Raw genomic sequence first — 16,085 nt, 5'->3', positions numbered from 1 at the left:
GTCTTACGAGAAGTCTGGCAGCAAAGTTGCCGACCGACAGGCTCTGCTGCACTATCTCTCTTACCTCCTTATCAGACAGCAAATACAGAGAAGGCACAGGGAAGTCTGGATTAGGAACAACGAGTTCATCGAGTGGTATCTTGCAAAAATCCTTGCTGCTTCTTTCTGGTGGCAGCGGCGGCCCTTCGAATTCTTCTCGAAACCTCTCGGGGTTTATTGCATAGCTGAGAAATTCCCTCCTGTCGGGCCCTGGCACGTGGATTTTCCGTTGCTGTTGGTACGTGCGCCTTTGCTCCGTGTCTCTTCGTCGACACCTCTCGTCAAGCTTCCCAACAAACTCCAATGTCCACACTCTGTCATTCTTCGCTCTGGGGTACAGTATCTGCACATAATGTCGAATTAATTTAATTCTAGTGGGGTCGAGCTGTTTCTTGCCTAAAGATCCACTACAGTTGTATTGCTTCCGTAAGTTTTCATGAGTAAACAGTTCAGGAAATAAGAGAACAAGCAATCGAGAGGCAAAGTTGCCTATGGAAAGACTGCTTTCATATATGCTTTTAATCTGTTCTTTGTTCAACAGGTAATCCGGGACAGGGACATCAAAATCGGGAGGGGGGAAGTCAAGTTTGTCAAAGTCTATGGGTACAAGCCAAATTTTTTTTGAGCGTCTGCCAGGTTTTTCATATTCAAAACTGTCTTCCACTTTTATGATTGATACATCATCTGGTAAACTAGAAGAATCGTAACAGTCGTCTCTCATCTGATCACATTCACTTCCATCCATATACGTATTTTCAAGCTCATCGTTTATTCGCTGAACACACTGCTGCAACCAGGCTTCTTCTTCTTGCACGTCTGGAAAGTAAATTTCAGTGTACCTACGGATTATTTGAAGCCGATGAGGATCCAGCAATTGTTTTCCAGAGTCTCCGAAGCAGCTGTACCTTTCAGCTAATTTTCTGTGGTCGAAGAGTTCCGGAAACAATCTGTGTAACAAAAAAACAGAAAATTCCCCTGGAGAAGAAGCTTCATCTAAAAATTCATTGAGATCCTGAGCATCCAGCATGTAATCTGAGGCAATGGCGTTACTCCTGTCCAAGGACAAAGCTTCCTCCTGCTCTTTATCCTCCATAAAATGAGAGGATTCGACCTGCTCAGTCTCATAAAAACTGGACGACTGCACATTCTGCTGACTGTTTTCCATTTCCCTTTGAGCCCAAAATCTATTGAAAAAATCATTGACTTGAGGCAAACACTCCACCTGCCACACAGCTGTATTCTTCACAGAAGGATAGCAAACTTCCACATAGTTACGGATAAGCTGCAGATGAAGAGATTCAAGTTTCCTTTTGTTAAGAAAGCCGCATGCACTGCAGCTTCTGCTGAACTCATCGTCGCTGAAGAGCTCTGGGAAGAGCTGCACTAGCAGCCGGCAAGCAAGGTCTCCGCCTGACGTGCTTTGATCCATGATTTGTTTGAGCTCCGCAGAAGTCAGCTGGTACTCCGGGGGAGGCTTGAAGTCTGCAACGGACTCTGCTGGACTGACTTGCTTTTTAATTCTGCTAACCTCCAGAGACAACAGGTCAACTTTACTGTGAAGCTGAGTCATATTGGTATTGAGGGTGTTAAGCGTGTAAAACATTTTCTGTATCAAAGAATAAATATTTGGGTCTGAATCTGCGGTGGCCGCTGTTACGGCAATGGCTGCAGCCGAGTCCCTTTTGCGTTGGTCGTTCAAAGTCCGAAGATGCGAGGGACTGCTGGGGTTGATCTTTTCAAACAACTCGTAAGAAGCAAACTGCTCTGCTCCTGGTGGGTTCTTCTTCTCCGTGATTTTGTGTGAGATGCCATAGAGAGGTTTCTTATAAGATGGAGTGGTTATGTCACTGAAGGATTCTTCTTCACAGAGCCACGTTACGTTCGGATTCTTGTTCTTGTTTGGCTGCTCTGCATTTACCTGAGTGGGTGAGCCAGTATCTCTGTTCTTCATGTTTGAAAGGGGGCCCTTTGAATGAATAAATATTGTATTAGTAAGACTGCCTTAAAAATATTAGCTATAAGTATGTGCCCCTTAAGCAGGCATTGTTACATAAATATGCAAAGTCAAATTTTCTCCAGAGGACTTAGTTGTGTTAAATGCATCAAAATTAATAAATTCACTAGGAAAAATAAAAATACAGTAAAGTATTATTTAGGGGTATTTTTGTTTGATTTGGCTCATTGCTTTCTCCATGGAATAGAAATGCAATAATAATCCTTAATACTCTACCCAGAGAGCTCTAAAAACTCTCCCAAATTAAGTATCATTATGCTTCACCTTGCATATGAGGATCTATGGGCTGTAAAGAATTTGGGTGGCAACAAGTCAGCAACAGAGCCAAGAATAGAATCTAGATTTTCTGACTCCTAGTCCTGTGACCTTGCCACTGCCTCCAGCAACTGCATTTAACGTTCCAGCACTCTCTTTAAGTTAGCTTTTGAAAATACCACAAAGGCTATACGACACCAAAATTATGCTTATTCTCTTCTTTCTGATGTGAAAGGGTTTTTTTTTATCTTTATAATGGTGTACAGCTCCTAAACAAGTTCTAAGAATGACTGTAATTTTAAAAAAGTATTCCATTTAAACAATAAAAACTTAAAACCAAAGTGAAAAGTACCTTGGTATTGCCTTTTTAAAAAGGGAAGCCTAAGATTTCTCTATTTCTGAAAGGCAGGGAAGTTTAGACTTAAAAGTTTCTAATTTTCTAAATTATTTATATAAAAACCAGTAATGAGCTCTTAAGGAATTAATGTTCTCAATAATTTCTAGCTCTTCCTCATTGCTTGAAATTGGAAGCAAGCATTTTCATCAACTCACAGCAAATATGCAGGGCTTGGGTGGGTTGGTTTTTTTTTTGCAAACACGTGGATATTGCAAATAATTCTTAGGAAGTTAAGTAGATCAACAGAATCAAAATCCAACATACAGAATTCAAACATAAGAAAACATTCACAGATTTTAGAGAAGACTGTACTGAAACATTTTGCTTGGCTTGTTCCACAGAACATTAATTAGATAAAAAACACAGAATTTGCATTCGAGTATTAAAACAAATGGAACACAGACTTGAGGTCTGAGCTGAGAGCCAAAAGCAATTTGAATTCTAGCGAAGACCCCACTATGTCCTACAGTGAGGAATGTGAATTAAGGTTCCTTTCTGAAAGAACAGACACGTAACACTCATGAAATCAATCTGGTCCCTATGTGTACTCACACACGGCATCTGCTTACTGCAGTGATAAATTGAATCTAATTATTTTTTAATTTCTAATGCAATGTATACTCAAAAGAGGCTCAGAAAGAACAAGCCGGTTTCCACTCCAACTTCAGAAACCAGCAGACTCGATTAAATTGAAGCTGTGTTTCCAAGTTCTGCTCTCGTTGACATCATACAACCCTGCACATGAAACCTCATGTTGTCACATCCAAAGCTGTGTGGATGGACAGATGATAAAATGAAAGCATAACGCAAAGGCAATATACTTAACAGTGCGCAGAATCCCTAGCTATGGTGGTGCCTAGGACACCTGCCTTCCAGGTCCCATTTAGAAGACTGTCCCTCCAGTCCCACTCATGTTAAAGCACATTTGCTATGAGGACAGCGAGGAACCAGAGTCCTGCAACACCACCAGCTATTAAAGGGTGACTTTTACCCCAGCAAGTGGTACGATACACCCTAACTAAATCAGCTCTTTGTGACTTGTAAAATACCAGAACACAAGAGACCGAACTGTGAGCAGACTGAGATCCGCACTGCTCCCACCTAACTGTAGGCTCCTATGCTGGGACTGAAGTCATCATACCTCACCTATACTTGTCAGTGGAGAAACAGAGGTATTTCCAGATGGTAATAGGGCTCTCCCAAATAGACGTCACCTGAAAGCCGGTCATGAAAATCTCCAGACAATAAATGTAGTTCTGCTCCCCAGTCAGACACCCAGACTGAATTACGAATTTCTTTTACCATTTTAGGTCAAAAGAACAAAACAAACCTGTAATTCTGGATAATACATTTCCTACAGATATAGTGAGACCTGCTACCTAAGTAGCTAGCTCTTCCATTAACACTCCTGTTTACAGAGAATATTCCAAATATTCCTTCACATACAGAGTATGATTCATTCAATTCCTTCTCTGTGGAATAGCTTGCCACAGGCCACCATCTGTCTGTCAGTAGAACTCCTGCTGTACCTTTTCCTTCCCTAATTAATTATATAATAAAACTTGGCAATGTGGGAGTAACTTCTATTAATGCACACCTCACACACAGAGCCAGGGCAAAGCAATATTAGAATATGTATTAAACAGCACAAATTCACTGTGTTAAGTATCTCATTGCACTTTGACAGTGAGTATTGTGAAAGTTTGCGTTCTCGGTTTTGGACGCGGTGCTCTGTAGGAGGAGAAGTGCTACAGCAGATCTCTGCTGCGATGGCAGCGGAACTTCTGCCCTTTCACTAACGCAGCTCACAGTGTTTGGATCTGGTTGCGGGACGAATTTGGTTTTCTGCATTTCAGAAACACATAGTCAGTGTTCAACTAACAGATGACAATACATTTGGGCCTATATTTAAGGATTTTCTATTTCAGATGTGTTCTCATTTTCTTTCCTTTTGCTTTTAATTATCTTGTCTTTATACAGTCTCCATCTGGGAACAGCACTATCCACAGCATAAATACATGGCTTTTCGTAAATTCTCCAATTAAACTAGTATTTAATATTTTTAACTAGTTTTCTGTAACACTGATCTTTAAACATCAATGTATTTCAGATAATACTACACCCATTTAAGATGATCAGTTTTAATGTACCATCAAAAAATAAGCAAAGATTGTTCTATGAGACTCAATGTACATAAGATAGTGCTGCTTTTTATACTACATTTGCACAGCAAGTTTTTATATTATACACATTCTTTGAACATTTGCAAAATGCAGTATTTTGGTAAACATCGACCAATATAAGTAATTGTGAAATAGTCTCTCACATTATCTTTCGGAGTCCTAAGCCAAGTTTTAAAAGCCGTTTAGTTATTTCTCTGTTCAGTGGTAAAGTCCAGCTAATTTATGGCCTTTATTATGCTTAATAAACAAAGTCTAAATATCTGTAAGAATAAAGAGCATAATATTCTAGCATATGAGTAAAGAAGAATAAATATATGAGCAAGAAACATATAAAAAGATTCTGTCAAACACATGAGAACTTGGAAATGTCTTGCACATATTTTTTAAACTTATTCTAGTTTTTTTTTTAAAGAAAATTAGGGAAAATGAACTTCTCGTTGTGAAGTGACAATCAGAATTAAAAAAAGGCAAAATGTCTTCTGACAGAAAGTCATTTAGTAATATAAACACCAGCCCAATAGTATATACCATAAAAAGTACAGCTCTGCTTATATCATACATAGATGCCTAAGTGATGTGTAGTAAAAATATACTACAAGCACAATATTCTCAAAAATAATTAACATTTTGTCCTCTGTTTAAACAGAAATAGTTAATGAAGTCATCAACTAAAACAAAATATGGGTACTAGAAAAGTAATTAAATTAAAAAATGCTGTTAGGATTGAGGACTATTTTCGGTTGGTTATTTAACTAAACATGCTGATTCATTGGGGTCAGTCAAGAATGAATTTTCATGATTGTTACTGGGTCACTTTCTGATATTATAAGTCCAAAGTTATAATTCATTTCAAATTAAATTTAAAAATTTATTAAAGACAAACAGCAAACAGTAAAATCCAAAGCAAGCACAGTTCAGAGACCATTATAAAGCTCTTTCAAGAATCTGAATGTAAGTAAAACAATTGTGAAAAGAAGAAGAGAAAGGAAAAGAAACCATGTAATAAGATTAAAACCTACCTACCACAGGCATTCAGGGAAAAAAACAGCCCCGAGAAGTCAGAGAGATGACAGTCAAGAAAAAGAAATATGAAGAGCTATGGCTAGAAAGGAGAAATGAAATACACAAATACAACACGGAAAAACTAGCTAGGTAGCAGAACAGCAGAAAAGGATATGTGCATTAGAGTAGGTCATAAACTAAATATAACCCAGGGCCTGAAGTTATTCAAAAGAGGATGAATTTGAATCTAGGTTATTTTAATAAAGTGCTGAGTGTGAAAAACAGGAGGTCATTATAGTGCTCTAGAGTGTGTTATAAGAGAAGTGACTATCCAACACTGGACACGACCCTTTCAGGAATCTCAAAGAGAACAACAAAAATATAAGGTGACTCCTGAAGAAGAGCTGAAGAAAAACAGAATTTCAGTCTTGGAAAGGAAGGGCTGAGGGTGGACAACATCACACCAATTTTCCCACGTGCAGAAGACTTTTCTAGGAACAGATGATCACTGCTCTCCCTACTGAAAAGAACACGGACAAAAAGAAACTTGCTCCGTTTCAGCAAAGATTAATGAAAAATCTCCAGTTGCTAGAGAGGTGAAACACTAGAACAGGATAATGGAAGAGACTGGGCATCTCCTTCACCGGCTGGACAAGCATCTGGATTGTCACAAGTGGGATGCCGCACCAGAAATAGTAATACATTCTGCTCTTGATATGCTGAAGTTTTCTGCATCCCTGCATTTTTATCTTTCAAATAATACACAAATTTATACTTGTCTCACTGACATGGAAATCCGTGTCACAGAAGGAAGAATTACAGCCCTGATTCTACCAGTGAGGATCCAGCTGAAGGACTGTGTGACATTAGAGGGACTGTAATCAGAGTCACGCTCAGTTAATCCAAATCACTACCTGCTCCTACGTTCTCTGACAAACAACAAAAATATACTTCACATGAATGAATTAGCCTGTAACTGTATTTCATAGATATGATCGCTCCCACGTTATTTAAAGAAATACCCAGACAAGTCATGTGTGCAAACTGGGTTACGATTAGCCGTATTTGCCTCTAACTCATTACTAATGCAAATCTAGTTAAATGACTTGCATTTTGCTTAGAGCAGCAATGAATTTAGCCTATGAAATATGAACAGAATAATCACACAGTCATGTATAGAGAAGTCACCTCTTGTGTAAAGCGTCTTTTCTTCACACTGGGCAAGACATCTTGCTGGCTCCCTGAACCATCACAACCAAGTGAGGTCTGTTTCCGTTTGTTGGAATCCTGTAGGCAAGTAACTGCGCCATCCAGTGAGTGTTTCTCAGCAGATCTGGATGTTACCGAGCAGTCTAGAGCTTCATCTTCGTTTTCTGTTTCTACTTTCACAACATTTTTTTTAGGAATTTTTACTGGAAAAAGAGAAGGTTTAGAAAGATAAAGCACTCTCTCCAGAAAACCATGACACCCTTAACATAATCTTTTGTGGTTTGTTTCTTTTTAAGAAAATGTGTTTTGAAGAACATAATTTTTTTTTGTGACTTGTATGATAAGTGTATGCTGAGGTCACCCCAAAGTCAAGTTTTTGTTATGCTAGGAACCATTCAGTCATCCAGTAAATGACAGTTTCTTCCCCAAAGAAGAGTCTAAAGTATAAACAAATAAAGTTACAGTAGGAAGATTTTTTTGGAGGGGGAGGAAGGATGTAGAGCAGAAAATATAATGAGTAACAAAGATAATGGTGTATTTTAGATAGCTTTTTAAAAAACATTAATGTAATTTGTCTTGATCCAAGTGCATTCTTTATCAGGTCACAAAGGCTTTAATTCAACAAGTATTTTTGCCTGATCATAAATAACACAAAGTATAATATTTTACCTTCATCATCATCAGTGATTTCAGCTGAATTCATCTTCTATCTCACTAAAGAACAAAACAAAAATACAAAAATAAATATCAGCATCTTCTGGAATCAGGAAATCTCTACATCTGTTTTTATAATTACTTTTAATCTAGAGCCATTGGGCATTAACAGCCCACAGATAACTTCCAGTCTGTACTTTTGTAATAACTAGCTATTTTCAGTAAACTTCATGGCCACCTATAGGCCTCTCAACATGCAAACTATACTGCAGACAACATATGACAGCTAGGAAAGTATTTCAAACTCTATGTCTTTTTCTGATATGGAGAAAAGTAAAAGTCATTTAACCTTCTCTATAAAGTATCTTGGCAGTATATAAATGGAAGTTAACTGTATTAAACTCTCCATCCGGTACCAAGTCACTACTTATTACAGTCAAATGTTTTTATATTATCATTGTGGGTGACCCAAAGTCATCACAGAATGAAAACTCATCATAATCTGTAATATACATGCTGGAGTAAGTTTTCATTTAAAAATCTTTGATCTTTTGATATGGATTGCATCAATTCAGGCAGAGCAATCTGCAGATCTACAGTAACTACTTTTTTTCTGTCAGCCTGTAAATAATGTAGGAATGTCTTTTGTAAGGAAAAACAAATACATGTATTATTCTAGCATGATTTTAGCATTACCTCTCACACAAAAGACTCAGCCGTATTTCTGTTTCCTCGAAAACTAATTTTGCAAGTTACTTGGGGGCAAACATCAATCTGTGGACATGTTCCTGAAAGATATTCTAAATCTTTTGGAGATCTACAAAGCAAACAACCTAATCAGATCTCACGGACCGTTACAGGGCACACAGCTGCAAACTGACACTCTCAACTGGTAAGCTGGTGACTGGTGAACTGTCACACACCGCTCATGTTCATCTACACCCAGCATTATGTTTACTTGGTCCCAGAGTACTATTACTTTACATTTTCTACAGTTACATTCTTCTTTCAAATAGTTTTCTTCCAACTGTTCCTGCCTGTCCTTTAGCCAAGGTCTGAAATCAAGACAGCCCTCCCTCTGGCTGGAGCAAGTGAATGAAACCAATCAATCAAAAGTGTACGTACAGCCCAGGAGTGGTAATTATAGTGAAATTTAAAAGAGAGATGGGGAGAGAAAGAGACAGAGAATCTGTTTTGGAGGGGAAAAAAAGTCTCTACCTCTCTTCTGAATAGTGTTGAATAGAATTTTTTTTTTTTTTAAATCTCAAAATACTGTTAAAAAACTCTGTAACACTTGAATGCTGTGTAGCTATGAAGTTTTCTTTGTCTGCAACTGACGGCTGTTAATGGTAAGTATGAGATCCCATTCTGGGTAAGGTTTTGTACGATTGCACTACAATGGGTAGCACACACACACAAAAGATGCATGGAGTTATAAAATCAGCTCATACTGGGCCACTCTAGAAGTCAAAATACCCTTTGATGTGCTGATCTTCAATGTGGCCCCTATATACAGCCTGGTAAAGGGCATCCTCAAGAGGATAACGTGAGATTGTCTTCATCATCATGTCACCAGAAAAAGTCTCTCTCAGTTGGATGTAGAGCTACTACAAACCCCTAGGTAGCTACTCCTTTTACCCACCATAATCCCCTATTTCAGAACTTGCATTTATTAATTGATCCACATATAAATTATGCCAGCTTAACAGTACTATAATCACTTCACTTCAACTTTTGCAAACTCTGTAGAGACATAACAGCATGAAACTAAGTGGCCCACACCAACTTCTAAACCACCTGATAAGCACTGGTGAGGGTTAACACCCAGTCTTACTAACTCAACAGTATTTATGAATTTAGACACAGCCACTACAGCTCTTTATGAAAAATCCTAAGACCGTGTACTTCGTACAGCACCATCAAAAAGCTACGTTGGACCTTAAGAAAAGCACATAGTACTAAATGTTCGCATTTTGCCCTGATATCCCAGGTACATTGATATTCAGTGCCTAGATCTTTCTTACACTTTTCCACACTGCACTAGGCTTAGCTCTGAGGGATGTGGTACAAGACCAACATGCGCCAGTGCTCAAGAAGTGTGACACAGAGTCTTTTTGTGAGGGCGTGAGGTGACAGTAAGCAAATCAGCCGATACCACTACAGAATATTCTGTAATGGAAATCAAAATGGTTTTCTAGATAATCCTAGACTGCTCTATCAGAGCGAAACGCTAAAAGATGGTAAACAGAGAGCCAGAAGTGAAGACTATAAAGGTGGCGGCGGGCAGAACAACACAAAATATTTAGGAGCAGATATAGGGAATTATATTTTCCTTCTAACTGCTGCTATTACTGTTACTCAAATAGGAAGAATGCTTTAGGAGAATTCCTCTGAGAGAATACAAGCAAACTGGAAGGAGAAGATAAATGAGGATCTGAATAGCCACTCTTTAAAACTGGAAAAAAGTGAAAACTAAAGCAAAGCACATACCCTGGTTAACAGTTAACTTTCTAAAGGAGGCAACATCAGGAAGACCCAAAGCTATCCCAAACTCAGGCCAAATAACATTAAGTCAACACATTGTTTCACAAATTTGAAACAAAGTGTTATTACTTATTTTGATTTTTTTTTTAATTTGAAAACTGCCAGAATACAATTAAAAGCAAATAGTCAAAACCAGCATCAGAATCAATGAGGCACAGAAAGACTGGGCTTCATATTTGAACTCTTTGGTGCCAAACAAAGCGTGAGCTCCAACCTCTTCCTTTTTGGGAGCCCTAGGAACATCTCTCTCCTTACCTGGTTTCCTGTCTTCTTTGTGAGATTTGTTAAGAACTTAGGTATTATGAAAAAATGAAGCTTCTGTCAAGAGAGAGGATTCAACTGCCCCTCTGATTTCCTGCCTCATAGTCCCACCTGCTTCCTCGGTCAAGCATGGGTGCCCACCTTAACCTTCAGCGAGCTCTTCCAGCTTGATAAACTGACAGAAAACAATTCACTTCTTCCTTTGCCAGATTACTTTTCTTCTAATTCAGAGAGGTAGAAGGTAAGGCAAGTAATTGGGCACAGCTCGGCAGTACGCACGGGGTTTGGGACAGAAAGGAAGAATTAAAATCTCTCTCTCTCATACCAGCAAGCCACTGGCTTGGTTCAACCATTTCATGAAACCTCACTTATCATCCATTTACACCACCATCTTGCTTCAAATTTGGGTAGCAATGAACTCACAAGTGAGTAGTGAGCGGACACGTATCAACAGAGCAATTGTATCATTGCTTCCATAGGAAATTAGTGCCTATGGGAAGGGGGAAAGTCTGTGTGCGCGCGTGAGCATGCCCATGCATCTATGCCTGTCTATGTTAAGGTTATCAATAATTTTGTTGATCGTTTAAAGTCCGCTAAAGATAAAACATTTCAGATTCCTTAAAATACTGTTTGCAGTGAATCAGTACTTATGAATAATAATTATTGCCGCTGTAGAAGAGGCAGCAGTGTCAAAATCTGTTTTGAGGTAGCATTCTGGCCCAGATTGTGAGAATAAACAAAGCTGGAGGAAAAAAAAGACCTAAAAGAACTTGGGACAAAATAGTGCAAAGAGCAATCGAGTAAGAAATCCATCCAGTAAAGCACGCACCTGACAGTTCCTTGTCACGTTGAGTATACAAACATAATTCATTCTTACCTTACATGTCTTTTTTCAAAACAGAAGATAAATACATGTATCATCCTTAGTCTAGTACTGACTCAATGCTATCTACAGGACAGCGGTTAGCTAGTTCGAGGAAGGGGTGAACACCCCGCGCTGAATTTGGGAGCCCAGGTCTGCAGCTGTGACTAGCAGAGCAACCAGCCTTGGCAGCTTTATCCTGCTGGCATACAGACGGATGCTGCAGTACATCCTACTTTCCGGTGAAAAGAGGATCTGGAAGGAGGATTCCAAAACATACCAAACACCTACAACAGCAGCTACGTCAACAGCCAGATCCTGATCCTAATGAAGTTGATTGGCACTGTAGCCTAAGCACCCGTATCTCTAAATCTTAGCTGAAACTTCTTGTATTTCCACCTGAACTGGCCAAAAATATCATGCTTTACAAAATAGGAACATAAATCTTAAACTTCAAGTTTTAGGATTTTGCTTGTAAATATTTTAATTTGTGAATCAAGTTATTTTAGAAGCATTTTCTTTGGGTTCTTTGGTTTCTATCTCATGTATAAAGTTAAATTCCAAAGAATGTGTGAACAGTTCAGCAACATCTAATGGAACAGGCATACAATAGGTAAACTAGCACACTGTTTCTCTATGCTTACGCTAAAACATGGGTAAAACACTCAGAAAGAATAACTCTCATAACCCTGATCATGGATCCTACACCTCTGAACACTAAAAATGAAGCGAATAGCTAATACTCTCACTTTTTCTTCAAAAGAGACTCTGCTTTTGATTAATGGCAGTCTGCTTCTAGTACAGTCATTAGCTAAACCTATCTAATGTAGGATAAACAGGAAGATGTGTAGCACTCGGACAAATTCAACAATCAAGGAAGAAGAGGTAAATGGACCCCATCCTCACAAAGCAAACAATAAATCATTAGATTTTACTGCCTACATTTCATCTATTGAGAACAGTCTTCTTGAAAACAGTATGTAGTTTATGATTTCTATGTAATCAATCTCTCAAAATAAACACCTTGCTGATGTATCAGCATATACTCACCTTCCCATCTAAACTGCCTTGACAGCTACTAGTGCTGGTACTGTACAGACACCTGTGCTGAGCCACTGCTAGGTGTCACGCAACGGAGCCTGAGGGATGCCAGCGCTCACCTGCGAAGACACAAACGTTCCTTTTGGCTCAGTCCTCCAGACGCACCCACACATCCTGACACTTGAAACAGTTTAAAAAAGATAACCAAAAAGGACGGTTTTCTTAAGGTGATTAAAGCTTTGTTCTGCTAAGAGAAGTGAATAAAAATACCTAGATTTGCAATCATGCAAATGACAATACTATTCTGTTTAAACTAATGTACGATGAGCCTATTTGCAGAGAACTGATGTGATATACAGCATTGTGTCCTCCTGTTTCAACTTAAGCTACTTCTAATAAATTGAATATGCATTACAGTCTAACTCTAGACACTGATCTAAGTGTTTGATTTGTGATCTTGTAATTTGCAGCAAGATCCAGAAATCCCACTCAGCTACCAGCTAAACTTGTAGGTGGTTACAGGTTCTAGATAATGAATATCTGGTGGACCACATACACAACACCTGCTGGGACTGCTGCACTAGGAACTCCTCTGCATCTGGCCTACTGGCTAAGATTCAACACCCATTTTCAGAACATGCTCAGTACTTTGGGACTCTCGTAGAGGACAGTCATAAGTAAGTGTAGGGTATTTCACTTACCAATGGAACAACGCTTAAAGAAGTATTTGGGAGCCAGAAAAACTGGGGTTTTTTTGTTTTGGGTTTGTTTTTTTTTTTTTACTTTCCTGCTCGATTTTGCAGCATAGACAAGAATTCAGGTCCCCAAATCCTAGAAAAGTGATCTAATCACCAGGTTATGGCACACTGGAGGGCAAGTGGGAAGAGGAGTGGTGGGCCAGGGCGTGAGGGAGCAGGGAAAGAAGGGGAGGTCCCAGCACACCTTGGCTGTCACTATTGGCCGAATCCCCTTTCCACAGATCTGCTCTCCCTTCTTCTCATCAGATTAGACAAGGAACGAGACAGCTCAATGAAGGGACTTAACACTCCCTACTTCCATTGGTATCGCTTAGACACATGCCTCTAATCAAGACTTACCAGGTTATGATACTTAATTGTATCATTGTACCACTTTGGTAACAGCATCCAACATTGAAATGGTATTACCCATGGCTAACAGGGAAGCTCAGTGCATAGTGCAATGCTGTGCATTCCAAAGCATGGAAGAATACCTTAAAAATGAGGTTTTGGAATGTTTCTCTGTGCATTTAGTGCTAACTACCACCCTGATGCTGTTTTTGCAAGCAGAGCAAAAAATGTGATCCATTTATCAAAAGTGTGCCTACCCGAAATGTGCACTGAAGCCTTAAGGATTTAAAGCACTTAGGTACAAAAGATTTTGTGAGTAAGGGAGCAAATTGCAAATCATACTCTAAACGTATTTCAGTCTCATATCATCTAGTATAATGCACAATGCTACTTAAAAACAGCATAAAACTGTACCTAGTTATTGATATACAAAACAGAATTGAATCATAAGCCTAAGTTAAGTCATCCCATGATGTGCATTCTCCTCTTCCTATTTACCACCTAACAATTACTCATGTGTTGGAAGGATGTTGTCCCTACCTGTCTTATGATTGCGACCATTGTAAAAGCACAATGCAAAGAGAAAAGATCTTGCTGATAATGTATGATCAAGGCAGTTCTCTGCCTTTGCAATCATTCTTAAAGAAAGCCTGATCGATCGCTTTCAAGTTCTGACTTAAAAAACACAAAGTCCACCAGAAAAAAAACAGTTGGTTCTGCTGTTCATAACTAAAAAAATAACTCTTTACTCTTCAAACTCCCATATCTAACATAAGAAGTTCTGACAACTGAAAAAAAAAATTAGCGTGAAAACCGTGTAGGAAAGTATAAAAGTGCACACATGCTGTATGTGGAAAGAAATTCTGATTTCATAACACTTGTTAATTATAACTACAAATGTAAATGAATCATTATCTTAACTAATATACTCTAATGTATCTAATATACATCTAATAAGAATGCCTGTTACCAGTTTTACATGTTTGCCATTTATAAATTAAATGCTTGCATAACACCGTACCGTTCAGTTCATTACTGCATGGTAAATGAGTAGATGCTGCTTCTTGAATGCACACCATCCCGCTAAATACTTTAGCACCTTCACATAGGTTGGAAGGAATGTCTCTAATTGTTCATTAACGACTATAAGAATGTTACTAAAAATATAGGGGTTTAGACATTGTGTACTATGAGATGTTTATTCCTTTTAAAGCCTCATGGTGGTGGTACATTGCTTCATATATAAAACTCAGAGGCTTCAATGAAAGTATTCTACTTGAGTGTCATTTGCTTCTGAAGAGGTGAATTGTTCTTTACATTTTGGTCAACAGTTAAGATACATGTGTTTGCTAATAACATTAAATATGTGTTTATGTGTATGTGGAATAAGCTGCTCAATTTCCTTGCTTTCAGCATGCAGTGAAAGATACAACACTCCTCTTAAAGCACAGGTAACCTACTGAAGTTAAATAAATGATGGGAATACCAAAAAAGCTGGTATTCCAAAGAGGTAACATTGGCTAAATTTTACAAGATCTGCACATTGAACTGCTCTTTAACAGCCAAAACGTAGCACCTCCTCTTAACTACACCTTCCTGTAACAGGTCCTGCTCCCTGTCTCTGGGTCTCTGTCTGTATTTCATATGAATATGGATAAAACACAGAAAGCAACCGACGCTTCCCAAGGGAAGGCCACAGCCTTGAAAGCTGGTGTGGGTAGGTGGAAGTAGTCCCGTCCCATGCAGCAGGTGAGCGGAGGGCTGCTCTAACCGCCTGGTCACAGTGGCGTGAAATACGGTCCCTCGCGACGTTTTAGAAGAACGATTCCTGCGTAACGCTTTGAAATAACGAGGGCAAACACCCGTTCTCAACACGCAGCCCCGCAGTCCCAGGAGGAGACGGGACCGAAGGCACGCGCCTCTGCTCAGGCTGCCCAGGCGCTGCCTCCTGCTCCGGGTGCGTGTTGCTTTCCAGGCCGTCTCTTGGAAAGCTCTCCTGCTGGGCTGCAGAAGCAAACCCAGAGAACTGCGAGTTCTGGGCTCTGCTTTGGGAGCCAAGTAATCTGCATCTCTTACTTCCTAGCTGTAGCACTGGGTTCAATAATTTCAATATTGCAATTATCCTCGGGGTACATTCGATTCCTCCAATTTGTAAAAAACAATGCAACTCAAATTCAATTCAACTGAATTACACATAAATACCACTCCAAAATTGAGCCGTAAAATGTATTTCTTAGAGGTGATGTTTGCCTTCTGTTCAGTTCCACGGGCCAGTGATTTGCCTTTAAATATTACAGAATTTTGACAAGGCCTTCGCAAAAAACCAAAACAATGCAGATTTTTTTTCTGGACTTTTTTGCATTTTCATTAATATTTTAATTTTCTATTTAAGTATCCTTCTGTTGCTGAAAACCTCATCACCACACTCACTGGTATGATGTTCAGAATAAGCAAATAACTAGAAAGGGTCACAGTCGGTATGCTGCCTGAAACATTACTTACTAATGTTACAAATTACACCTAAAACTATTATAAC

The 16,085-nt window shown here is 39.0% G+C and overlaps 1 protein-coding gene across 1 annotated transcript in view; it reads right to left on the bottom strand.

Moving 5' to 3' along the window:
• Window positions 1-12,563, bottom strand: part of BEND3 (BEN domain containing 3) — a 17,457-nt gene extending 4,894 nt beyond the window's left edge. The window contains exons 1-4 of the mRNA XM_009327935.1: window positions 12,471-12,563; window positions 7,769-7,813; window positions 7,079-7,302; window positions 8-2,005 (exon numbers count right to left, since the gene is read on the bottom strand). Coding sequence (XP_009326210.1) covers window positions 8-2,005; window positions 7,079-7,302; window positions 7,769-7,802 — 2,256 coding nt within the window. The 5' untranslated portion in view covers window positions 7,803-7,813; window positions 12,471-12,563. The remainder of the gene's footprint in view (window positions 1-7; window positions 2,006-7,078; window positions 7,303-7,768; window positions 7,814-12,470) is intronic.
• Between the last annotated feature and the right edge of the window lie 3,522 nt (window positions 12,564-16,085).

Source organism: Pygoscelis adeliae, unplaced genomic scaffold (genome assembly GCF_000699105.1).
Source record: "Pygoscelis adeliae isolate BGI_AS28 unplaced genomic scaffold, ASM69910v1 Scaffold76, whole genome shotgun sequence".
Classification (NCBI taxonomy): Eukaryota; Metazoa; Chordata; class Aves; order Sphenisciformes; family Spheniscidae; genus Pygoscelis; species Pygoscelis adeliae.
Note: the sequence above shows the minus strand (reverse complement) of the source record. Positions and strands in the feature narration are given on the sequence as shown.